General features: G+C 40.8%; 1 protein-coding gene across 1 annotated transcript in view; it reads left to right on the top strand.

Moving 5' to 3' along the window:
• Positions 1-25,754, top strand: part of LOC124257847 — a 44,953-nt gene extending 19,199 nt beyond the window's left edge. Inside the window, exons 9-25 of the mRNA XM_046691993.1 lie at positions 1,116-1,283; positions 1,800-2,055; positions 2,852-2,967; positions 4,041-4,131; positions 5,488-5,784; positions 6,773-6,857; positions 7,464-7,552; positions 8,960-9,066; positions 10,015-10,182; positions 11,842-11,992; positions 12,420-12,473; positions 13,996-14,061; positions 17,576-17,808; positions 18,612-18,762; positions 19,197-19,250; positions 23,161-23,286; positions 24,366-25,754. Coding sequence (XP_046547949.1) covers positions 1,116-1,283; positions 1,800-2,055; positions 2,852-2,967; positions 4,041-4,131; positions 5,488-5,784; positions 6,773-6,857; positions 7,464-7,552; positions 8,960-9,066; positions 10,015-10,182; positions 11,842-11,992; positions 12,420-12,473; positions 13,996-14,061; positions 17,576-17,808; positions 18,612-18,762; positions 19,197-19,250; positions 23,161-23,286; positions 24,366-24,700 — 2,547 coding nt within the window. The 3' untranslated portion in view covers positions 24,701-25,754. The remainder of the gene's footprint in view (positions 1-1,115; positions 1,284-1,799; positions 2,056-2,851; positions 2,968-4,040; positions 4,132-5,487; positions 5,785-6,772; positions 6,858-7,463; positions 7,553-8,959; positions 9,067-10,014; positions 10,183-11,841; positions 11,993-12,419; positions 12,474-13,995; positions 14,062-17,575; positions 17,809-18,611; positions 18,763-19,196; positions 19,251-23,160; positions 23,287-24,365) is intronic.

Below are 25,754 nucleotides of genomic sequence, written 5' to 3'. Positions count from 1 at the left end.
CACTCAGTCTTATATGATGGTCATACAAACACACATGACATTCTTGTACCCTCACTCAGTCTTATATGATGGGCATACAAACACACATGACATTCTTGTACCCTCACTCACTCTTATATGATGGGCATACAAACACACATGACATTCTTGTACCCTCACTCAGTCTTATATGATGGGCATACAAATACACATGACATTCTTTTACCCTCACTCAGTCTAATATGATGGACATACAAACACACATGACATTCTTGTACCCCCACTCAGTCTTATATGATGGGCATACAAACACACATGACATTCTTGTACCCTCACTCAGTCTCATATGATGGACATACAAACACACATGACATTCTTGTACCCTCACGCAGTCTCACATGATGGACATACAAACACACATGACATTCTTGTACCCTCACTCAGTCTTATATGATGGACATACAAACACACATGACATTCTTGTACCCTCACTCAGTCTCATATGATGGACATACAAACACACATGACATTCTTGTACCCTCACTCAGTCTTATATGATGGACATACAAACACACATGACATTCTTGTACCCCACTCAGTCTTATATGATGGACATACAAACACACATGACATTCTTGTACCCTTACTCAGTCTTATATGATGGACATACAAACACACATGACATTCTTGTACCCTCAGCTGTGAACATTCCAGTGAAACATCCAAGCTTGACCAGCACGATCGGTTGTCAGTTTCTTTGACGTCATAGTGTGTTATAGAATCCTGATGCATGGTTTGTTAATGGCGTATTTAACTTCAGTAAATGTTGGTTGTCATACGACTAGTCAAGCGTAGGTTGTGAGTGATATACATACATTATATCTATACATTTATTTATAAATAATGAAACTAAACATAATGGTTCAAACTTGGGCCCAATCTATTTTGGAAGACCATGATCTCTTTCTCGGTTAAAAACCAAGACATACTGTTTTGTTGGATATCATTGCTGAGAAAAGCGTCTGTTCTTTCAAAATAAACCATGATGTATTGCAATTGTTACAAAATATGCAGAGATGCAAGTGATGTTGTCACTAGGCTACACACTAGATAAACTCTTTACACTTTATTTCTAGGCAGCAGAACATGTTCTGGGTTCGGTGCTCTGGGCTCCGGGGAGTTTCAGCGTGTACCGGTGTGTCGCCCTCAAGGAGATCCTCACAGTATACTCCTCCAATGTGGAACATGCGTTTGATTTCCTCACAAAAGACATGGGAGAGGATCGCTGGCTGTGTACACTCATGGTGAGCATGTGTTGAGATATATTAAGGAGTGAGTGAATGATTGTCGGTAAGGAATTATAATTTTGACACACGGTTTCTTCTGAAGAAACGTGGAAGCAGAAGATTTGCATAAAGCCATATCACACTTTTCTTAGAAAGTCCTACATGTCTTTTGACGTTATTGGCCAATCACTTCTGGCCCAAGAGACCTGAGGTCATGTGATATAAGTATGAACACGTGTATTCGAGTTTTCAGGGATCTAAGGGTCACAGATCTTCACAGGCGTTCACGTTTCTGTTTAATGGTGTTTTATCTATTGTGATGGCTGGGGGTGTGGCACCTGACAATATACATGGCCATGAGAAACTGAATGTTTTGCTGTCAAAGGGTTCAGTCATGTTGAATTAAGCTTAAAAGTTCTATTTTATGGTGGAGAGGGAATTCGGGATACCAGTACTGGAACCGCCACAGATAATTTCACTGCATGCATTAGTCATTTGGTGTTATCCGTTCCCACACAAATCGTAACATTTCAGATTCAGACCGGCTGGGGAATTGAGTACTGCGCAGCCTCAAAGAACTCCACGCACTGCCCTAGTGACTTTGAGGAGTTCTACAAACAGCGTCGACGTTGGATCGCCTCAACCATTGCCAACTTAATGCTACTGATCAAACAGTGGAAGATCATTCGGCTGTTCAACTACCGAGTGTCACCGCTGTTTATTGCCTATCAGATTGCTCTTCTCGTGTCAACTCTGATTGGTCCAAGCATGGTCATCTTAATTGTTTCAGGTAAAATGATAATTATCATTGAATTTTCTGTTCCCCTTGACAGCAGTGTGATTGGCAAGATTCAGGAAAAGCATGCTAAATATACAGACCTCGCCTTTGAAATGTCTCGCTTGCACCCCAAGTACACTGTCTTTAGCCTTAACATTGTTCCCGGTGCCCTTGGTATGGTACCATCTGATCTCTTGGCGCAGATCAGGAGAGTGCCCAGGCTCTCCACCGGGAGGACAGCCGTTCTGACATTCTCTGGAAACTTCCCTGTGTGTTGGACTAGACAGAGTTTAAGCCCCATTCGCTGTCTTCGCTGCGTGTAGAGGGGGCAAGGGCCTTGAGCTGATGAAGAGTCTTACCAGACTGATAATGCCAGGATCACCCGAACGCTCTCTGCTGCATTTGAGTCTTAATCTGGAAAACATAATAATACTGCACTTACTTTTCAGGAATTGTTGCATCAATAGAGTTACTGACAGCGCTACCTGTTCTGCAGAATTCATACACATATGTGGGCATGATTCGCAATGTAGCTTATGCCTCGTGTGAACCAATTCAAGGTGTCAGTGACAGTGTTACTGAGTTACTTTAGGGTACTTGTTTTGACAAGGTATTATCGCATCAATTTTATTGTCGAGGTGACTTCTATATTATATTCTACAAATTAATACCTTGTTTCCTATAAATTTGCTATAATGTTAAATGTTGATAATGAATATGTTGTTTTACTCTGAAGGTGACTATGCTCTAATATCATAAATGTCATTGTGTTCTGGGTAACATGTGATTCTTCTATTTTGTCATAAAGGCGGTTTGTCATTCGCCTGGGACGTGGCTCCTGTAATCTCAGGGCTGCTTCAGCTCAGAATCGCTGCCAGCTTCACCTTCATCTGTCTCTTCACGTCGGAGAAGACGCAGCTTCTGGTAAACACACATCATAACTACATCCTTCTGATCACACTGACAGAGAGGGTATTTGTATGGGAATCATCTGCACGAAATTTGAATTGTGCATGTTGTTCCGCGTTGGAGACGTGAGGCCGATATAACGTAATGTCATTCTTGAGTATTATCAGAGAGTGTTTGTATATGGCAAACATCTGCACGAAATTTGAATTGTGTATGCTTTATCGTGTGGGAGATGTGAGGGCGATAACCATGTGATGTCATTCTTGGCTATTATCAGAGAACGTTTGTATGTCGCAAACATCTGCACGTAATTTGAATTGTGTATGCTTTATCGTATGGGAGCTGTGAGGGCGATAACCATGTAATGTAATTCTTGGCTATTATCAGAGAGCGTTTGTATGTCGCAAACATCTGCACGTAATTTGAATTGTGCATGTTATACTGTGAGAGAAACGTGAAAACTAAAATCATGTAATGCCATTCTTGAGTGTTATCAGAAGCGTTTATGTGTCGCAAACATCTGCTGGAAAATATGAATTGTGAAGGTTGTACCATATAGACGACATGAGGACGAGAATTTCCTAATCATTTAATGTCATTCTTGACGTAACCCGTGTCTGTGACGTACTAATACACCGTGAAGTCGCTTAAGAAGCTTTGGATGAACCCTGCAGGCGAATGAGCATTACCGTGTGTCGTAGAGTGCAAAATGATATGCATCTATCGATCTCTGAAGTGAAATCTGCATGAGGAAACTCTTATCTAATTTTGTTGCTACACATATTGGATCTTTCGCAAAGGTCCTACCAAGATATCTCATTTCCTTATGTATCGTCCTGAGGCGCTTATGTTTTAGTATTGGTTCATCTATCAATGATATTATAACTACATATATATATGACAAAGTCTGGCAATGAGTAATGGCACCACCGATTTTACCGTAAAGCGTGGATGATGGTGTCTGAGATGGCTTGATCGAGTCACGAATATAGTTCGCATTTATGAAACACCAATGAGATAACTGTTTTGTCGAATGCATTTGAGTATATTCCAAACCATTCCCGAAACGTTGCATCTACATTTTGCAGACTGCGAAGCTGCTGACGTTCCTCTATGCTATTGTGATGGCGATGGTGATTATAGGGGCGGCCATAAACATAGCAGATGAGCTGAACAAAGGTAAGTCGGGTATAATTCTAATTTTCACGAGGACGGTGTCCCGGGTAAGCGGATGTCAGGCCTTAAGTCAGTGGTCATGATGCTTTTGGCGCAGTATCATAGCCATTAGAGTTGAACCTTTTTGTCAGGAAAATAATCTTGAAAATACTTTTAAAGTGATCCATTCAGAGCTATTTTCCCCTCTTGCACCAAAGGGATATTCTTGGGATAGTAAAGGCTGGATATTCGTTTGGTCTGGTATCTATCTATCTATCTATCTATCTATCTATCTATCTATATATATATATATATTAGTCAATAACAAATTCATTGAACAGGGTTACCTGCATTACTTGTTCAGTATAAAGTGTCTTTTTAGGTTTGATGTGAAAGAAAAAACACAAGAAGAAAGAGTTTACATTTAAGTGTTCTGTGATACTGTAGACGCTGCATTTACCGACACAGAATATATAAGTAAACACTGCGTTTACTGATATAGATTACATAAGTAAACACTGCAATTACTGTCACAGAATACATAAGTAAACGCTCGTTTACTTTCTTTGAGAGGCGTTTACTGACACAGAATATATAAGTAAACGCTGTGTTTACTAATATAGATTACATAAGTAAACACTGCGCTTACTGTCACAGAATACATAAGACTATCATGTCAATGTAAAACGTGTCGCCGTTAGCTCCCATGGTCCCTGGTTTGCTGGCCTAACCTTGGCTACTTGTGATCTACACTTTAAGATTGTAATATTATAAAAAGTCACATAATATTATTTGTATACTGAATTCATGATATCATTCATTTTATTACTTAGATTCGATCTACCAGCAGTTTATTTCCCCAGTTTGGTCTGTTTCCTTTCTACTTTCACTCCCGTTTAAAGTGTGACTCAATGATCACTTGAGTTCCTGAGGATGCAATGGTGTTGGGATTACTCTCTGTGTACACTACTGTCCTGCGATATGTATTTCCCTTGTTAATCATACCGTTTTGGTTGACACTCTGATGCGATTTAGTGACATTCAGTCGATAGATAAACACCTCTCTAGAATAGTACTTTGTCTTTGTCAGGAACCTGCCATTTCATATCCTGAACTATTTTAAGTACCAACGATGAATAAATTATAAATATTTCCTTTTACGAAGTGAATCTTTTATTTCTTTTGTTTTGTGGATGGGCTAGCATGTTATCATATGAAATGAAAAGAGGAGTATGTATACCTAAAATAACACCATCAGAGATACATGGGTGTTGTTGCTGTTTTAGCGGCGCATTGCTGCACAATTCCTGATGCGGCTTAAAAACATGTACTTATTTCTTAACGTTACGTTTATGAAATGTTATTAATGCTATTCTTCAGATGATGGACCTGGATTTCAAGTATTAACGGAGAACCTTCAACTTTTTGGCAATGGATCGGGTACCCAAAAGCCTCCAGGGGAAGCTTTTCTTTCCGCCGACTCTGGGAGCAGTACGAAATTATCACCAACCACAATCTACCTGTGGTCAATCTTTTCCGTGTTTGTCCTCGCTGCCGTGCTTCACCCTAGAGAGTTTCTGTGCCTCATATATGGCATATGTTACCTTCTGTGTCTACCATCCGGGTACCTGCTGTTGATGATCTACAGCGTGTGCAACATTCCAGACAAGAGTTGGGGTATACTTCACGCTGAATGAGTTTGATTTTAAGCAGTGTTTCAATTATATCACGGCATGAAAGTTGGCTGTGCGAGATAGGATGAACAGTGTTGGTGAAACTAGCCAGCACAAGATTGGTGCTGAGCACACAGAAACACGAATCAGGGATGAAAACTGAATATTGTCACAGTCTTGAGGTACCCACCCAATGTTGTGCCCTATGCAACCAAGCCTGACCACTATATACCTTGATATATGTAGGGTTAGTGGTCCTGTAAGTGCCACGGTAACGGTTGTCAAGATTCCCATTCTGCATCAGATTGGTGCTTCTTGCATCAATATTGTGATACTGTCGTGCCAAAACCGAACACTATCGAGTATAAACAATTCCTTTTAAAAAGTCATCAGTTCTTGTGAGCACAACTTCTTGGTGAAGTAGAGATTCTAGTACCTTAAGAGATCCTGACCCACATTCCCACAGTGAGGCAGTGGTTTAACAAGAGCTGTGACCTACTTACACTGAGACCTGTGAGGATCCGGGCTAAACTGGTCTTCAGTTATCAATGCTGGCAACTAGTGGGATCGGGTGGTCAGGCTCGCTGACTTGGTGGACACATGTGAACGGTTCCCAATTGCGTGGATCGAGGCTCATGCTGTTGATCACTGGATTTCTGGTCCAGACACTATTATTATTTACAGCTGGAATATTGCTGAGTGCGGCGTCAAGCTGAACACAGTCACACACCCACTTACTTACACTGCATCTAATACACCTGACTAAAATATATTCGGGTTTAAATGTTTAATAATATACAGTGCCCCACATTGTTTAGAGGAGGGTGTCATGATTGCCATTGGTTTTGATTTCCGAGTTTTAGATTTACAACACACTGGCCTCAACCAAGACTATATTCAAGGTTTAAGGTTGTTATGTCTGCACTTCCATTCGCTAAACATATTCATCACTGTTACATCTAATGCTGTGCACTGATTCTTGGTGTCTGCAGGAACCCGAGAGAAGAAAAACTATGGAGACGTTATGGGGGAACCGGGATACAAGCGGCTTCAGAAGATAATGGAGATCCTATGTTTGTAAGTGGGTTTGTGAGTGAGTGAGTGAGTGTGATATTACGCCGCTTGTAGCAATATTCCCTCAATAACACGGCGGGGGACACCAGAAATAGACTTCACAAATTATACCCTGTGAGAAGTCGAACGCGGATCTTCGGCTTGACGACGGAGGCTTTAACAAATAGGCCACCCCTCCGTGCCTCTGTGCTTCTTAGACAATGTCTTTGTAGCGTTGATATTTCTCATGCAGTGACTTCGCAGAATATATGCAGTTTCTGGACCTAATATTTGACTTTCACTTTCAAAATCAATGCTTTAAAACTCACGGAATTCATATTTCCCGTCGATTTGTTGGAATATGAAAGAAGCGAGCCGATCAGCAATGAATACAAAGTTATGTCATATAAAAATCCAGATAGCGATACTTGATGTTTCTGTATGTCAGCAGTAGCCTCGGTATTTCTCAGCGAACTGGATATAACTGAGTCACGTCCGCCATGTTGAGGATTCAGTCCAGCAAACCTGTAAGCCACCACTGTAAGTCTGGAACTGTTTATCAAGATTCCACGACCAGTTGGTTTTGATAAGTTTAAAAACATTCGTCTTGTTTGTGTTCATGTGATTCAGTTGCTGTATCAAACGGGGAATCTCCACTGACAAGACCCTCAAAATTGAAGTGCCTCCGTTTGAGAAATGGGCATCTAACGAGGTTCTAAGTAAGTTCACGCACTTCGCCTTCACTACTAAATACATCAACAGCTCAATATAATGCATTACTACCTCAGCTTACTGGCATGTCATTCCTTGGCCATGTGGAACTTTGTCAAGGAGGTATGGCTTCATCTCTATCTCTAAAAGTTCAAGGCAAAACTGAGTCATCTGAAGCACTACCAGAAAACAATACACTGTATATGGATATCGCGGCCTCCTCATCACATCTATATTTAATAGAAACTTCTTGCTTGTCCTTTTCTTAGATGTGTATTATCACATAGAAGAAGGGAATCTCGCTAACTAGGTTCCAGTTATACCGATCGATATAATCATTGCAATTCAACATTCCAGTGTTTGGCCTACCGTAACTATAGTGAGTTAGTGAATTTAGCTTTACGTCGCACTCAGCATTATTCCAGCTATATTGCTGCAGTCTGTAAACAATCGTGTCTGGACCAGACAATCCAGTGATCAACAGCATGAGCATCGATCTCCGCAACTGGGATACGATGACATGTATCAACCAAGACGAGCCTGTCCACCCGATCCCGTTAGTCGCCTCATACAAGCACGGGTTACTGAAGACATTCAAATTGTCAGCATCTACTATATGTGGAGTAACCCTGTTCCATTGTTTGGTTCATCCTATGACTTGTGACGGGCAATTGATGTTGCATTTGTAAATATTCCCAAAAGCAGGCTGCGACTTTCTCAGAAGATATTTCATTATGCTAGCATCATGCAAACTTCAAGTAAAATGTTCACAAGTTATGCTAGACTGGTGTGGACATTCCACAATTAACGCTCCGATGACAAAACATCTATGACTCAGTTCCTCTTGACCTACGCCTTACCTTACTGCCTTTATTAGACTTATTGTTTCTGTCAGCTTCGATTACACAATGCCATTTAGAAAGTGGTTAAATGTAACATATCTTATATTTGGGATCACATTGTTTTTAGGAAAGTACAGATTCTTGTACTTTTATTGGGTTGAGACCCATCCGGGATTCGAACCCACACGCTCAGAGTCAGACACCTAATCGGCAGCACACAAAGCAACAACGAAAGTTCAGAGGGGAACACAAAGCCCGCAGTCTAGACTATCAGGCTGTGGAAGCCCTGGTTGCTGAGCGGGTTAGGCGACTGACTTTATGCGCTGGCGATTAGGTGCCTGATTCTGAGGGTGTGGGTTCGAATCCCGGATGTGACTCAACCCAACAAAAGTACAAAAGTCTGTACTTTACTAAGAAAGTGTAATCCCAATATAACATATGTGACATCTTTCAGCTTTTACAAACATTAACGAAGCCATAGAGCTGGAATAGCTGCTTGGTGCGACGTTAAACAAAAACAAGAAATAACATTTAATGTAAAATCTGTTAAGCTAGACTCGATGTTTCATACAGAGCCTGGCGCGAGCAGTGAACCGCGGTCGGCGGATGTCCATGACGATGACGACCAAGATGAGTACCTGTCCATCCCAGTTGAGGAGTGGCTTCCCACGGAACTAAAGGTAAGGAATAACACACACGTGTGTCTCCATAGTGATCTACAGAGTAAGACCAGATACACGTGTGTCTCCACTGAGAGTCAGCAGAGCCGGAGCGGACCGACTGGTGTATCTCAAGAAAGAGTAACAGAGTAAGGACAGACACGGGCATCTCTCTCAAACCAGAGACAACAGAGTAAGGACAGACACAGGCATCTCTCTCCATGGTGGCTGAACAGAAACAGACCCACACTTGTCTCCGTAGAGGTAAACAAATTCCAAGGAGGGTCAATGCTATAAGAACAGAAACGCGCGTGTCTCCATAGCGATGTAAGAAAAGAAAGCTTATACATAGTGAGATCAGACACAGACGAGTAAAAAAAAAGCCTTATAAACTTGAACGTGGACAGTGTAATAGATACAATAACATTTATCTTTACGAACGACGCACATAGATCGGGCAAAATGTGTTTCCATAGAACGTGAACAGAGTGCGTACAAATAGTGTAACATATTCTCTGTAGAAAGTGAACAGATGAAAAAATTCGTCACAAAGAAGGTATATATTACTTTGAGAAATAACTTACATATTAAAGTGAAAAGAGTATAGCATACGTCACACAGAAGGTGTATATCACTTGAGAAATAACTTACATATTAAAGTGAAGAGAGTATAACATACCTCACGCAGAAGGTGTATATCATTTTGAGGAATAACGTACACATTAAAGTGAAAGTGGATTTTTTAAAAAAAATCATAAATATTTGATTTTAGTGATTACAAATAACGAATTGAATTGATCATGGGATACGGTTCGACTCGCCGCAAATGCGAGTAAACCTAAACCCTGTTCAGCGGCACATATGTGTTAACAAAAATACTAGAATCTGTACTTTACTCAGAAAGTGTAATCCCAAATGTAACATATGTTGCCCAAACAGCTGCTTAGTGTGATTCCATGCTTTTTTAAGGAGTACAGCACTTTGTTCAGACAGTATGGGTATGACAGCACTCTCTTCATATCTGGTATGACTGAGAAAGAGCTGTATAACATCGGCATCAAGGACACGGGGGCGCGCCAGGATCTGCTGCAGATGATCGAGATACTGCCTGCATTTGAGATAGAGTACGGAGTACCGGTAAGTAGGCTGAGAGAGTACGGGTAGGGGTTGGTGTTCATAGTGTTTAACTATTGACGGGCTAGAGCATTACTGAGTGCGAAGTTACACAACAAAAACACAATCAAGCAGAACTGTAAATTGGGTTTAACACTGCTCTGAGAAGTATACCAGTTGTTTGTTGCCACTATAATGTCAAAGGGAATCGATCACGCCGACTGATCTTTGAAGTATACTTCATTTCTGAAACTCACAGCACAGGTGATAACAAATATGCAGCCAAAAAATATCATAACTGCAATAAACAATAATAGGTTTCTGCAACGTCAAAGGGCAATAACTCTGATTTGCATATGCATCATATAGAGATATATTTTACTAATTTTGTGAAATAACTTGACAAACCAGTGCTGGATGTTGCGAACAACGGTCAGAGAAATCCAGTACGATTTCCACTGAACACCTGGTCCATCTTGTAAAACAGGAACGATTTGTAAGGGTAGACAACTTCTCTATCGCTATGTATGCGGCGTCTCGGTGTAGATGCTGACACTGTTATCAAGCATCACTTGCTTCCACACCTAAACGTCGCATCCACTGCAGTAAAGGTGTTGTCTGTCCATACAAGATCGCCCCTGTTCATCATACCAGCTTCAAAATGCCACTCAAAGGAGAAGATATCCTGTAAAATGTTTCAAATAATAGTTCAACCATGACTACGTAAAATACTTGAATACGATTGGACAGTCAATAAATACAATCAATTAGACACTATCAATTTGGATTGAAAATGCGTCTGATTTTATCACCGCTTCAATGCTCACGTATACATTACCCCCTCAATACGTCCGATACGTGTTTCAAATGGAATTTAGGGAGTATCGATTCGGTCAAACATTTATCTTATGTTCAATTCTAATTCAACTGAGTATGTAACATGAGTTCTGATTGGTCACTGCTATAAAGTTCCGACCATATAATCAGCATACACGGTCGCAATTTGAAAACCGATTCACCAAAACCTTTGTATGTATCCCTAAACTATTGGGTAACGCATTGTCTTTTGCAGAAGCCCTGGCTAAATTGACTCCCCTATCCAGCTAAAATGGGTGGAATTTGTGTTAAAAAAATGACAAAGCAGTATCATAAATATAATTTTAAGTTCAAACAACTTACTCGCATGAGGCTGTGGACCAACTCTGTTAGATCATGGAACACAATTTATGACGTCATTATGCTGTGACGTCATTTGACAACCCAACTGAAAATGGCCCGTAGTTGAGGAATCAGGGGGCCGCTCATTTCTGATAACTAGAGGGCGGTTTCATCATAATTCCGTCCATTTTATGCATAACACTATGATTTATTCATCACTGACAGATTTAGTCAGTGTGCACATAATAAACGTGATAAAGGTTGAAAAGGGAACTACTTTTTCTCTGGCGATGGTGTAAGTTCAAGGAGTGATATGCTTAACCTTTGACCTAGGGGAACTTTGACCTGGTTTAAATAGATATAACTAAATTTGCATCTATATAACCACCGGTATACGTCCCCAATTCGTCAAACACAGTACAGTTATACCCTAAACATAGTACATTTGTCACCTAATTATACGAAACGAATATAACTTTTAGGTTTTCTATGACACAGTTGTGCTATACGGCAATTGTGTTTCAGAATAGTGTTATACAATGGCTGGAGACTATAGGTCTGGCTGAGTATGAGCAGAACTTCAAGAGGAACCGCATCAAGAAGGCCAAGGATCTCAGCATACTGAAGTCATACGGGAGAAAGGAGGTAGAGAAGGAACTGGGGATTACTATGGCCGGTGAGAGAGTAACATATAAGTAGTAGCTCTAGTTGCTCCAAAAGACAAGATGGAAACATCTTTTACCGAACACATCAAACCTCTCTGTCTCTGTCTCTGTCTCTGTCTCTCTCTGTATATCTCTGTCTCTCTCTGTCTGTCTGTCTGTCTGTCTCTCTCTCTCTCTCTCTCTCTCTCTCTCTCTCTCTCTCTCTCTCTCTCTCTCTCTCTCTCTCTCTCTCTCTCTCTCTCTCTCTCTCTCTCTCTCCTTAGAATGTCACGAGGGACTGTGTGACAATAGTTAGCATGTGCGTCGAGTGAGACCAGTCAGGCAATCACGTCATCTATCACCACAAACATAGATGATTGAGGACAAAGTCTTACCCATAACACCAATAACAATGCCTTAGGTATTAAAAATCCTAACGCTCTATTTCTATCTCTGCAGGTCACATCAAACGGTTGCTGTATGCTACACAGAAGCTGAGGGAACCAACTAACGGTAAACCATGTCTTCGACACATGTCATCGTGTCCCAATTGCGCAGACAGATGCTCATGCTGTTGACCATTGGATTGTCTGGTCCTGCCTATTATTTATAGACCGCCGCCATATAGCTGGAATATATTGGGAGGAGGCGTAAAACTCACTCACTCCAAATGGTCGAAAACAAATGCCCTCACGCTCTGTTTATGATAACTTTGTCTCCAATGTGTGAAACCCATCTTGGTGTCCTTTGGAGTGTTATTGCTGGAATGTTGCTAAAAGAGGCGTAAAACCATAGTCACCCATTTACTCATTCAAATTGTCTTCAGACGTTTCAGTGCGGTACTCAGAGATCGAAAAATATTCTGATATGCACATTATAAGTTGTTCACTGGTCAGGAGGGGGGGCATGGGTTGATGTGCCCTCGGTGTTTGTTTATGTTCCCCGAGACCGAAGTATTTATCTTACCGAACACCTTAATGTTAATTTTGAACTATTTGAAGCACGGGTACAAATCTTTTTGGTAGCCATTGCTAGATTTTGATGACAAGAAACACAGATTTAGAGTTATAAAATATCTCACATGTCTTGTGAGGTCAGAATTGTCAAAACGATGTTCTTGACATCAGAGTTTGTGCGCTGATCTCTGCACAAGCAAAGACCGTGTCTGGCGATAATGATCAGTAAACTGCAAACATGTGCGGACATACATATAATTCAGGTATAGTGGTAATTGAATACCACAATGTTGAAGAATGCTTCGGGAACATATTCTATATGATCGTGAAAACAACGGAATGGCGAATCAAATCAGCGATGTTAGACCATCATCCCTTCCATCAGCCCTTGTCACTCTCACAATGATCACGAAGGCGTACGCGTACAGTGGTAAAGAATTATCAAAATGAATGGCTTGTATCTAATTAAAGGCACAATGTCACACATGTTCGAAAATAATTTGGCCTATGTTTTATATATTCGGGGCATATGCACTCACTTTAGCTTCCTGTTAATGCAATAACATACTTATTATCCCTTACGACTTGCCTGAAATCGATAACTGAAACTTCGTGGCGAACAGCTTTCACACAGATATAACTTGCCATATATGGAATGTAAACGATTGCTCCGCACATCGCAAACTGTCACACGCGGTGTTGTCGGTGTTTGCCGAACTGGCCTCAATCACAAGTTGCGTAATACAATATTCGTAATGATCGCTCCAAGGGACATAACTCTATAGGGTTTGCTTGAAATAATGATCGACCGGTAGAAGGCGCGAGAGTCGATTCAATGCATCGTTCCATTAAATCATTCGAACTTTTACTTTATTGTATTGTAATTACAATTATTAATTCGGAATAAATTAAATGGTAGTTTCCCCTGAGGGCTGATAGTTGGTATTATTTAGATAAGTGCATGATGTTTTTTTCGAGAAATGTGTTGTAAAATTGTTCCTTTAAGCAGATCTGATCTCACACGCCCTCTGAACATCATCAAAAAGTGACTGACTAGTTTGGCACTTGTCCCATTGCAGCTGAGGAGAAGGCTGCCGAGATGAAAGCCCTTGTTGACAGTTCACAAAAAACAACTCCTCAGACATGTCAACATAGCCGAGTGTGATTTCTGGAGACAGCTGATCGACGAGTGCCTGAAACCAACTAGCAAAACATTCGGTATTGAGGCCGAGTTAAAAGGTGAGATATTGGTACTACATATGCTGGCGGAAGGCCGTAACCGAGACAAAATCAAGATATGATTGACTTTACAGGTTCAGTACTGTTTTTCTTTGACCCGTGGACATCATGGCTGGAACTGGTCGTCAGCAACCAATGCTTGTCGTAAGAGGCGATTAACGGGTGGTCAGAATCACTGAAGTAGTTGATGCAGGTCATCGAATCCCAGTTCCGTAGATCAATGCTCATGCTGTTGATCACTGGATTGTCTGATCCAGACTGGACCATTTACTGTCTGCCGCCTTATAGCTGGAGATTTGCTGAGTGGGGCGTAAAGTAACAAACAAATCAAACCTATCTTATATAATAATTATGATTATGTTATTTGTAACGAAGGTCATTCACCTGTTTTGCAATTAACATGGTTTGTCATTCGCCTGGGGCGTGGCTCCTGAACTCTCCGTGCTGCTACAGGTCAGCATCGCTATCGTGCTTCAGCATCATTTGCCTCTTCAGGTTCATACATATCATTGTAGAGCAATTGCGTAGATCGATACCTATAATGTCAATCACGTGATTGTCTGGTTCAGACAGAGATTATTTACAGACCGTTTTCATGTAGCTGTTGTATTGCTTAATGCACGCAAGTCAAACGGCCAGGCTCGGTAATTTCATATTGTTTGTCATCGTCATCTTACAAATATATATCACTGGTTTGACTAGATCCAGAGTCTGGGTGATGTTAGTGCAAGAGTACATAGAGGATTCCCCCATGGTTATAATACATGTTGTCGGGTTTCAGGAGTTTGAAACATATTGCGACACTTTGTTAACCCATGAGAGAGGCGCGACCATCCAAACTGAAGTATACAACTTCGGTTAGCTGCCGTGGTGGAGCGGGTTAGGCTTCTGACTTGTGTGCTGACGATTAGGTTCCTGACTCTTATGGTGTGGGTTCGAATCCCGGATGGGACTCAGTCTAACAAAAGGGTTAGAATATGTTATTTACTAAGAATGTGTTGCCCCTAATATAACTTCAGTTAGTGTTCCTCTAGATCGTTGAGCGCATATTTTTTTTCCAAACCGGTTAAAATTGCATACAACCACAGCACATCCTGGGAATCCTGCAACAAACTGAAGTGCCGTAATGCTTTGATGACCAGCGAAGTTGCTGGTGGTCTATAGCCCAGTTGTATTTCATACTAAATAACACAATGGTAAAGTTTTTGTTTTAAACATATTTTGATTTGGTTTGTTTAATACCTACACTTTGACAGAGAAGAGCCGATTTACTATTCTTGATCGACAGACATTTAATGATAGGTGAGGTGAGGTGAAATTGGGTTTAACGTCGTGCTTGAGAATATTTCGCTCATATGACGACGTGCATACGTGTGTATGTGTATGTGCGGCTGCTTGTACTAGCCCTGACTGAAGCTGGTTTTATAGTACTAGCCCACTGAGATACCATGCCGCATTGAAGCATGAATACCCCACTCAGACACATTATACTGACTCCGAGCCGACCAGTCCTTGTTGTACCCATTAATGCCGAGCGCCAGGCAGGGACCAACACGTACCATATTTAACGTATTTTGGTGTAATTGACATGTTGAATAGCTACTTAGCCATTTAAGAGTTAAAACTTAACGTCACATCAGGAATATTTCAGCCATATAATGACGAGATACGTTTTGCATATATACTACATTTAAGTTGTTAAAATTAGGGTGATCAAAGGACTGTAAAATAGCTAGAGTGTCACACATGGTATTTATAACTAGCATGAAAATCTAAAACTCTTTTACTATTGAAGACAATACAACAACTAGATTATCACAGGAATACATTTAAAACTAGTAATTAAATCTAAAATATTTTAACTATTGATGACATTACAATATATAAACAGGCTATTTGTCGCTAACAGATGAAGGTAGATCACAACACTAGGTACCAAGGGGACTTACCGACAGTTTAATGAATGTCAGCTTCTTTTGGAGTATATCCTTACTCCTCGTCATGATTCACCTGATATAGAGTAAGGAGTAAGTATAGGCTACGAAACATTGTGTTCCTCACAGTAAAGAAGTTGACATCCATAAACCCATCTTCTTATCTGAATCACTTCTAGATTCAATTCAAGAACCTCATAGTATGTAAGCTAAAAGTGTCATATATTTGTGATCATTTATACATTCTGTCAGATATACACTTTGTTCTAATTTGATTTCTGCAGGCAGACTAGAGAGCTGAGGAACTCGTGGCTCATGGTTCTGGCTGTCAGCAACTCATTAGGCTCATTCTCATCATCACTTTGGCAGCTAAAACCCAGTTCAAAATCTTTGGTGCGAACTCATTAGGTGCGTATACAAGAGTATGTGATGATGACAGGTCGTGAAGGACACTTAACGGATCCGGTTGTCTCGTTACGCATACTATCAACCTCTGGGTTGTCAGGTTCAGAATCGAATGCTTACTTGATATGGAATGACCAATTCGGTACCCGTCAAGATCCAGGTTAGAATTGGCCTTCAGCAAGCCATACTTGTCGTAAGAGGCGACTAACAGGTTCGGGTGGTCAGGCTTGCTGACTAGCTTGCCACTCGTCATTGTATCCCAATTGCGTAGATCGATGCTCATGATGTTGACCACTGGCTTGCCTGGTCAAGACCCGATTATTTACAGACCGCCGGCATAAAACTGGAATATTACTGAGTGCTACATTAAACAACCAACCAACAAACCAACCAACCTTGACCATGTCGGTGTTTGGCCATACAGAACTACTGACACCAAATATAGATCGTCATATTTTCGCAATTTCGGAAATCTATGCTATGTTGTCATACTTACATCACTGTTTTATTCTTCAGCATAGTAACCTATTTCTGTATTCTGAACTTGGTGGATGACTGGTTATAGTCATAAACGGAGTATTTGGGACGAAACATTATACTTTCCCAGAACGAAAAGATTTCTTTATCTCACATAGGGTAGCCCAGTGGTAAGCTTGAGTCGTCACGTCGAATGTCCGGGTTCGACTCCTACATCAGTGCCATGGCTGTGACATTGCTGGGATATTACTAAAAGCCTTGCAACAACATAGCAACACACCCTTCATTCAAGCAAAATCTCTGATTAGAGGAAGTATCCAAATTACCATAATGTCCCTTGTTTCAGCGAAATTACCGAACGCACTCTCGTGTGAGTGGGTATTTTGGTCATTCTGCCACTCGCGTACACCTAGCCTTTTACACTGTTTTTAATGACTCATTCACATAATTTCACAGTCATTTTTCACTTTCACCAAATAGAATTCATTGAAGACTGTACATTGATTAGCATTGATGTTTCATAGTTAGAAGTCGAACTCCGCATTCTCTGTGTTGTTCAAATAGTGTTGTTTCTATACCTGCCTTGTATTAACTGTATTTCCAGGTCTGAGCTTCCTGCTGATATTCGGCATCCTGCTGGTGATACAATTCCTGGCCATGATCATCCACCGCATCTCAACTCTCGTCCATTTCATGGCCAGGGCACCGTTCAAATATGGAGAACCGATGGCGACCTCCTGGTCCTTCCAAAGCCAGCTCGTGCCTCATGATCCCGAGTTGCAAGACGACGTGGAGACCATACGAGCAGTAACGGATGATGAGTCAAGGCAACAGGGAGTATCGATTCGGTCAAACATTTATCTTATGTTCAATTCTAATTCAACTGAGTATGTAACATGAGTTCTGATTGGTCACTGCTATAAAGTTCCGACCATATAATCAGCATACACGGTCGCAATTTGAAAACCGATTCACCAAAACCTTTGTATGTATCCCTAAACTATTGGGTAACGCATTGTCTTTTGCAGAAGCCCTGGCTAAATTGACTCCCCTATCCAGCTAAAATGGGTGGAATTTGTGTTAAAAAAATGACAAAGCAGTATCATAAATATAATTTTAAGTTCAAACAACTTACTCGCATGAGGCTGTGGACCAACTCTGTTAGATCATGGAACACAATTTATGACGTCATTATGCTGTGACGTCATTTGACAACCCAACTGAAAATGGCCCGTAGTTGAGGAATCAGGGGGCCGCTCATTTCTGATAACTAGAGGGCGGTTTCATCATAATTCCGTCCATTTTATGCATAACACTATGATTTATTCATCACTGACAGATTTAGTCAGTGTGCACATAATAAACGTGATAAAGGTTGAAAAGGGAACTACTTTTTTCTCTGGCGATGGTGTAAGTTCAAGGAGTGATATGCTTAACCTTTGACCTAGGGGAACTTTGACCTGGTTTAAATAGATATAACTAAATTTGCATCTATATAACCACCGGTATACGTCCCCAATTCGTCAAACACAGTACAGTTATACCCTAAACATAGTACATTTGTCACCTAATTATACGAAACGAATATAACTTTTAGGTTTTCTATGACACAGTTGTGCTATACGGCAATTGTGTTTCAGAATAGTGTTATACAATGGCTGGAGACTATAGGTCTGGCTGAGTATGAGCAGAACTTCAAGAGGAACCGCATCAAGAAGGCCAAGGATCTCAGCATACTGAAGTCATACGGGAGAAAGGAGGTAGAGAAGGAACTGGGGATTACTATGGCCGGTGAGAGAGTAACATATAAGTAGTAGCTCTAGTTGCTCCAAAAGACAAGATGGAAACATCTTTTACCGAACACATCAAACCTCTCTGTCTCTGTCTCTGTCTCTGTCTCTCTCTGTATATCTCTGTCTCTCTCTGTCTGTCTGTCTGTCTGTCTCTCTCTCTCTCTCTCTCTCTCTCTCTCTCTCTCTCTCTCTCTCTCTCTCTCTCTCTCTCTCTCTCTCTCTCTCTCTCTCTCTCTCTCTCTCTCTCTCTCTCATAGAATGTCACGAGGGACTGTGTGACAATAGTTAGCATGTGCGTCGAGTGAGACCAGTCAGGCAATCACGTCATCTATCACCACAAACATAGATGATTGAGGACAAAGTCTTACCCATAACACCAATAACAATGCCTTAGGTATTAAAAATCCTAACGCTCTATTTCTATCTCTGCAGGTCACATCAAACGGTTGCTGTATGCTACACAGAAGCTGAGGGAACCAACTAACGGTAAACCATGTCTTCGACACATGTCATCGTGTCCCAATTGCGCAGACAGATGCTCATGCTGTTGACCATTGGATTGTCTGGTCCTGCCTATTATTTATAGACCGCCGCCATATAGCTGGAATATATTGGAGGAGGCGTAAAACTCACTCACTCCAAATGGTCGAAAACAAATGCCCTCACGCTCTGTTTATGATAACTTTGTCTCCAATGTGTGAAACCCATCTTGGTGTCCTTTGGAGTGTTATTGCTGGAATGTTGCTAAAGGAGCGTAAAACCATAGTCACCCATTTACTCATTCAAATTGTCTTCAGACGTTTCAGTGCGGTACTCAGAGATCGAAAAATATTCTGATATGCACATTATAAGTTGTTCACTGGTCAGGAGGGGGGCATGGGTTGATGTGCCCTCGGTGTTTGTTTATGTTCCCCGAGACCGAAGTATTTATCTTACCGAACACCTTAATGTTAATTTTGAACTATTTGAAGCACGGGTACAAATCTTTTTGGTAGCCATTGCTAGATTTTGATGACAAGAAACACAGATTTAGAGTTATAAAATATCTCACATGTCTTGTGAGGTCAGAATTGTCAAAACGATGTTCTTGACATCAGAGTTTGTGCGCTGATCTCTGCACAAGCAAAGACCGTGTCTGGCGATAATGATCAGTAAACTGCAAACATGCGGACATACATATATTCAGGTATAGTGGGTAATTGAATACCACAATGTTGAAGAATGCTTCGGGAACATATTCTATATGATCGTGAAAACAACGGAATGGCGAATCAAATCAGCGATGTTAGACCATCATCCCTTCCATCAGCCCTTGTCACTCTCACAATGATCAATGAAAGGCGTATGCGTACAGTGGTAAAGAAATTATCAAAATGAATGGCTTGTATCTAATTAAAGGGCACAATGTCACACATGTTCGAAAATAATTTGGCCTATGTTTTACATATATTCGGGGCATATGCACTCACTCTTTAGCTTCCTGTTAATGCAATAACATACTTATTATCCTTACGACTTGCCTGAAATCGATAACTGAAACTTCGTGGCGAACAGCTTTCACACAGATATAACTTGCCATATATGGAATGTAAACGATTGCTCCGCACATCGCAAACTGTCACACGCGGTGTTGTCGGTGTTTGCCGAACTGGCCTCAATCACAAGTTGCGTAATACAATATTCGTAATGATCGCTCCAAGGGACATAACTCTATAGGGTTTGCTTTGAAATAATGATCGACCGGTAGAAGGCGCGAGAGTCGATTCAATGCATCGTTCCATTAAATCATTCGAACTTTTACTTTATTGTATTGTAATTACAATTATTAATTCGGAATAAATTAAATGGTAGTTTCCCTGAGGGCTGATAGTTGGTATTATTTAGATAAGTGCATGATGTTTTTTTCGAGAAATGTGTTGTAAAATTGTTCCTTTAAAGATCTGATCTCACACGCCCTCTGAACATCATCAAAGTGACTGACTAGTTTGGCACTTGTCCCATTGCAGCTGAGGAGAAGGCTGCCGAGATGAAAGCCCTTGTTGACAGTTCACAAAACAACTCCTCAGACATGTCAACATAGCCGAGTGTGATTTCTGGAGACAGCTGATCGACGAGTGCCTGAAACCAACTAGCAAAACATTCTGGTATTGAGGCCGAGTTAAAAGGTGAGATATTGGTACTACATATGCTGGCGGAAGGCCGTAACCGAGACAAAATCAAGATATGATTGACTTTTACAGGTTCAGTACTGTTTTTCTTGACCCGTGGACATCATGGCTGGAACTGGTCGTCAGCAACCAATGCTTGTCGTAAGAGGCGATTAACGGGTGGTCAGAATCACTGAAGTAGTTGATGCAGGTCATCGAATCCCAGTTCCGTAGATCAATGCTCATGCTGTTGATCACTGGATTGTCTGATCCAGACTGGACCATTTACCGTCTGCCGCCTTATGGCTGGAGATTTGCTGAGTGGGGCGTAAAGTAACAAACAAATCAAAACCTATCTTATATAATAATTATGATTATGTTATTTTGTAACGAAGGTCATTCACCTGTTTTGCAATTAACATGGTTTGTCATTCGCCTGGGCGTGGCTCCTGAACTCTCCGTGCTGCTACAGGTCAGCATCGCTATCGTAGCTTCAGCATCATTTGCCTCTTCAGGTTCATACATATCATTGTAGAGCAAATTGCGTGAGATCGATACCTATAATGTCAATCACGTGATTGTCTGGTTCAGACAGAGATTATTTACAGACCGTTTTCATGTAGCTGTTGTATTGCTTAATGCACGCAAGTCAAACGGCCAGGCTCGGTAATTTCATATTGTTTGTCATCGTCATCTTACAAATATATATCACTGGTTTGACTAGATCCAGAGTCTGGGTGATGTTAGTGCAAGAGTACATAGAGGATTCCCCCATGGTTATAATACATGTTGTCGGGTTTCAGGAGTTTGAAACATATTGCGACACTTTGTTAACCCATGAGAGAGGCGCGACCATCCAAACTGAAGTATACAACTTCGGTTAGCTGCCGTGGTGGAGCGGGTTAGGCTTCTGACTTGTGTGCTGACGATTAGGTTCCTGACTCTTATGGTGTGGGTTCGAATCCCGGATGGGACTCAGTCTAACAAAAGGGTTAGAATATGTTATTTACTAAGAATGTGTTGCCCCTAATATAACTTCAGTTAGTGTTCCTCTAGATCGTTGAGCGCATATTTTTTTTTTCCAAACCGGTTAAAATTGCATACAACCACAGCACATCCTGGGAATCCTGCAACAAACTGAAGTGCCGTAATGCTTTGATGACCAGCGAAGTTGCTGGTGGTCTATAGCCCAGTTGTATTTCATACTAAATAACACAATGGTAAAGTTTTTGTTTTAAACATATTTTGATTTGGTTTGTTTAATACCTACACTTTGACAGAGAAGAGCCGATTTACTATTCTTGATCGACAGACATTTAATGATAGGTGAGGGGTGAGGTGAAATTGGGTTTAACGTCGTGCTTGAGAATATTTCGCTCATATGACGACGTGCATACGTGTAATATGTTAATGTGCGGCTGCTTGTACTAGCCCTGACTGAAGCTGGTTTTATAGTACTAGCCCACTGAGATACCATGCCGCATTGAAGCATGAATACCCCACTCAGACACATTATACTGACTCCGAGCCGACCAGTCCTTGTTGTACCCATTAATGCCGAGCGCCAGGCAGGGACCAACACGTACCATATTTAACGTATTTTGGTGTAATTGACATGTTGAATAGCTACTTAGCCATTTAAGAGTTAAAACTTAACGTCACATCAGGAATATTTCAGCCATATAATGACGAGATACGTTTTGCATATATACTACATTTAAGTTGTTAAAATTAGGTGATCAAAGGACTGTAAAATAGCTAGAGTGTCACACATACGGTATTTATAACTAGCATGAAAATCTAAAACTCTTTTACTATTGAAGACAATACAACAACTAGATTATCATCACAGGAATACATTTAAAACTAGTAATTAAATCTAAAATATTTTAACTATTGATGACATTACAATATATAAACAGGCTATTTGTCGCTAACAGATGAAGGTAGATCACAACACTAGGTACCAAGGGGACTTACCGACAGTTTAATGAATGTCAGCTTCTTTTGGAGTATATCCTTACTCCTCGTCATGATTCACCTGATATAGAGTAAGGAGTAAGTATAGGCTACGAAACATTGTGTTCCTCACAGTAAAGAAGTTGACATCCATAAACCCATCTTCTTATCTGAATCACTTCTAGATTCAATTCAAGAACCTCATAGTATGTAAGCTAAAAGTGTCATATATTTGTGATCATTTATACATTCTGTCAGATATACACTTTGTTCTAATTTGATTTCTGCAGGCAGACTAGGAGAGCTGAGGAACTCGTGGCTCATGGTTCTGGCTGTCAGCAACTCATTGTGGCTCATTCTCATCATCACTTTGGCAGCTAAAACCCAGTTCAAAATCTTTGGTGCGAACTCATTAGGTGCGTATACAAAGAGTATGTGATGATGACAGACGTGAAGGACACTTAACGGATCCGGTTGTCTCGTTACGCATACTATCAACCTCTGGGTTGTCAGGTTCAGAATCGAATGCTTACTTGATATGGAATGACCAATTCGGTACCCGTCAAGATCCAGGTTAGAATTGGCCTTCAGCAAGCCATACTTGTCGTAAGAGGCGACTAACAGGTTCGGGTGGTCAGGCTTGCTGACTAGCTTGCCACTCGTCATTGTATCCCAATTGCGTAGATCGATGCTCATGATGTTGACCACTGGCTTGCCTGGTCAAGACCCGATTATTTACAGACCGCCGGCATAAAACTGGAATATTACTGAGTGCTACATTAAACAACCAACCAACAAACCAACCAACCTTGACCATGTCGGTGTTTGGCCATACAGAACTACTGACACCAAATATAGATCGTCATATTTTCGCAATTTCGGAAATCTATGCTATGTTGTCATACTTACATCACTGTTTTATTCTTCAGCATAGTAACCTATTTCTGTATTCTGAACTTGGTGGATGACTGGTTATAGTCATAAACGGAGTATTTGGGACGAAACATTATACTTTCCCAGAACGAAAAGATTTCTTTATCTCACATAGGGTAGCCCAGTGGTAAGCTTGAGTCGTCACGTCGAATGTCCGGGTTCGACTCCTACATCAGTGCCATGGCTGTGACATTGCTGGGATATTACTAAAAGCCTTGCAACAACATAGCAACACACCCTTCATTCAAGCAAAATCTCTGATTAGAGGAAGTATCCAAATTACCATAATGTCCCTTGTTTCAGCGAAATTACCGAACGCACTCTCGTGTGAGTGGGTATTTTGGTCATTCTGCCACTCGCGTACACCTAGCCTTTTACACTGTTTTTTAATGACTCATTCACATAATTTCACAGTCATTTTTCACTTTCACCAAATAGAATTCATTGAAGACTGTACATTGATTAGCATTGATGTTTCATAGTTAGAAGTCGAACTCCGCATTCTCTGTGTTGTTCAAATAGTGTTGTTTCTATACCTGCCTTGTATTAACTGTATTTCCAGGTCTGAGCTTCCTGCTGATATTCGGCATCCTGCTGGTGATACAATTCCTGGCCATGATCATCCACCGCATCTCAACTCTCGTCCATTTCATGGCCAGGGCACCGTTCAAATATGGAGAACCGATGGCGACCTCCTGGTCCTTCCAAAGCCAGCTCGTGCCTCATGATCCCGAGTTGCAAGACGACGTGGAGACCATACGAGCAGTAACGGATGATGAGTCAAGGCAACAGGAAGCAGAAAGGAGACATATAGATTCTTCTTCCGGGAGTATTTCTGCCACAGCTCCACTGTTGAGTACTTCAACCCAAAGAGAGCTCAAAACACCACCCTTTTAAACTGAGGGTAAAGCTTCGATGAACGATTGTTTTTCTTTCCCGAGTGAATTATCATGTGAAGTATCATTTCTGTATATTTTGATTGTTTTCACCTGTCAAGACCAATAGTGTCGCAAGTATTGCTATACCTGAGTGTGTAGAATATCCATGCATCAAAACTGCAATTGCTGAAGTATTTTTGTCATGAAGCATAATATTGTATCAGGTGGACCACAATCCGGCCATCCTTAAACTCTTTGACATAGTGGTCGGAAATTACAACTTTTTATGTCGGAAATTACAACTTCCAAACGTGGAGACTATTTGCTGTACTCACATTTCTATGGTCCATTGAGAAGGCACATGCAATTCCAATTTTTCAGACGTACTTTCCACGTAAATAATTAATCTTGATTGAATATACATCCTTGTTTCACACAGTCACGGCTTTTAACGACTGAGTTGCACTGTGTGGTATAATGAAGGTCCATGTGTTTCATATCACATAATACGATTGCTCATAACTCCACACAAACAAAACATAACAGCTTCTTCTTTTAGGTCCGATAAAACACAAAGAGTTAAACTGAAAAAAGTATGGAGTTAGTTTCGTTTGTTAGGATAAAATAGCACAAGCATATTTGTATTTACTGTGCTGTTGTCCACAGGTTCCTTGCCGCAAGCAGTAACCTTAACCTATATAAGGTAACGGTGCATTCGCTGTTAAACACGTAAACCAAATAGGTAGATCGACAACATTATCTTCAAGGCATCCGAAAGATCTACCCTATTGATATAGACATTGGAAAAGCCCGTGTGTGTGTTATAACATTTCATGAGGTTTTAAATGAAGAACTGTCAGTTTTTTTCCTATTTATAACGGTGTAATATATGAATTGCATAATATAAGCAGCTTCGATTGGCTGTCTGCCCAGCCATCATTACAATTGCAAAATGTATTATGTGTATTCCACCCAGTTGTTCAGGTATATGTCCAGGATTTCAATGCCTTTTTAATACGCAATCTTCCTTTCTACCAGATTAATTTGACATGATATAAAGATGTGCCTTTCGA

This window comes from Haliotis rubra, unplaced genomic scaffold, assembly GCF_003918875.1.
Source record: "Haliotis rubra isolate DU_JTF1 unplaced genomic scaffold, ASM391887v1 Scf676, whole genome shotgun sequence".
NCBI classification, from domain to species: domain Eukaryota; kingdom Metazoa; phylum Mollusca; class Gastropoda; order Lepetellida; family Haliotidae; genus Haliotis; species Haliotis rubra.
The sequence above is the reverse complement of the archived record's forward strand: the minus strand, read 5'-3'. Positions and strand labels throughout refer to the sequence as shown.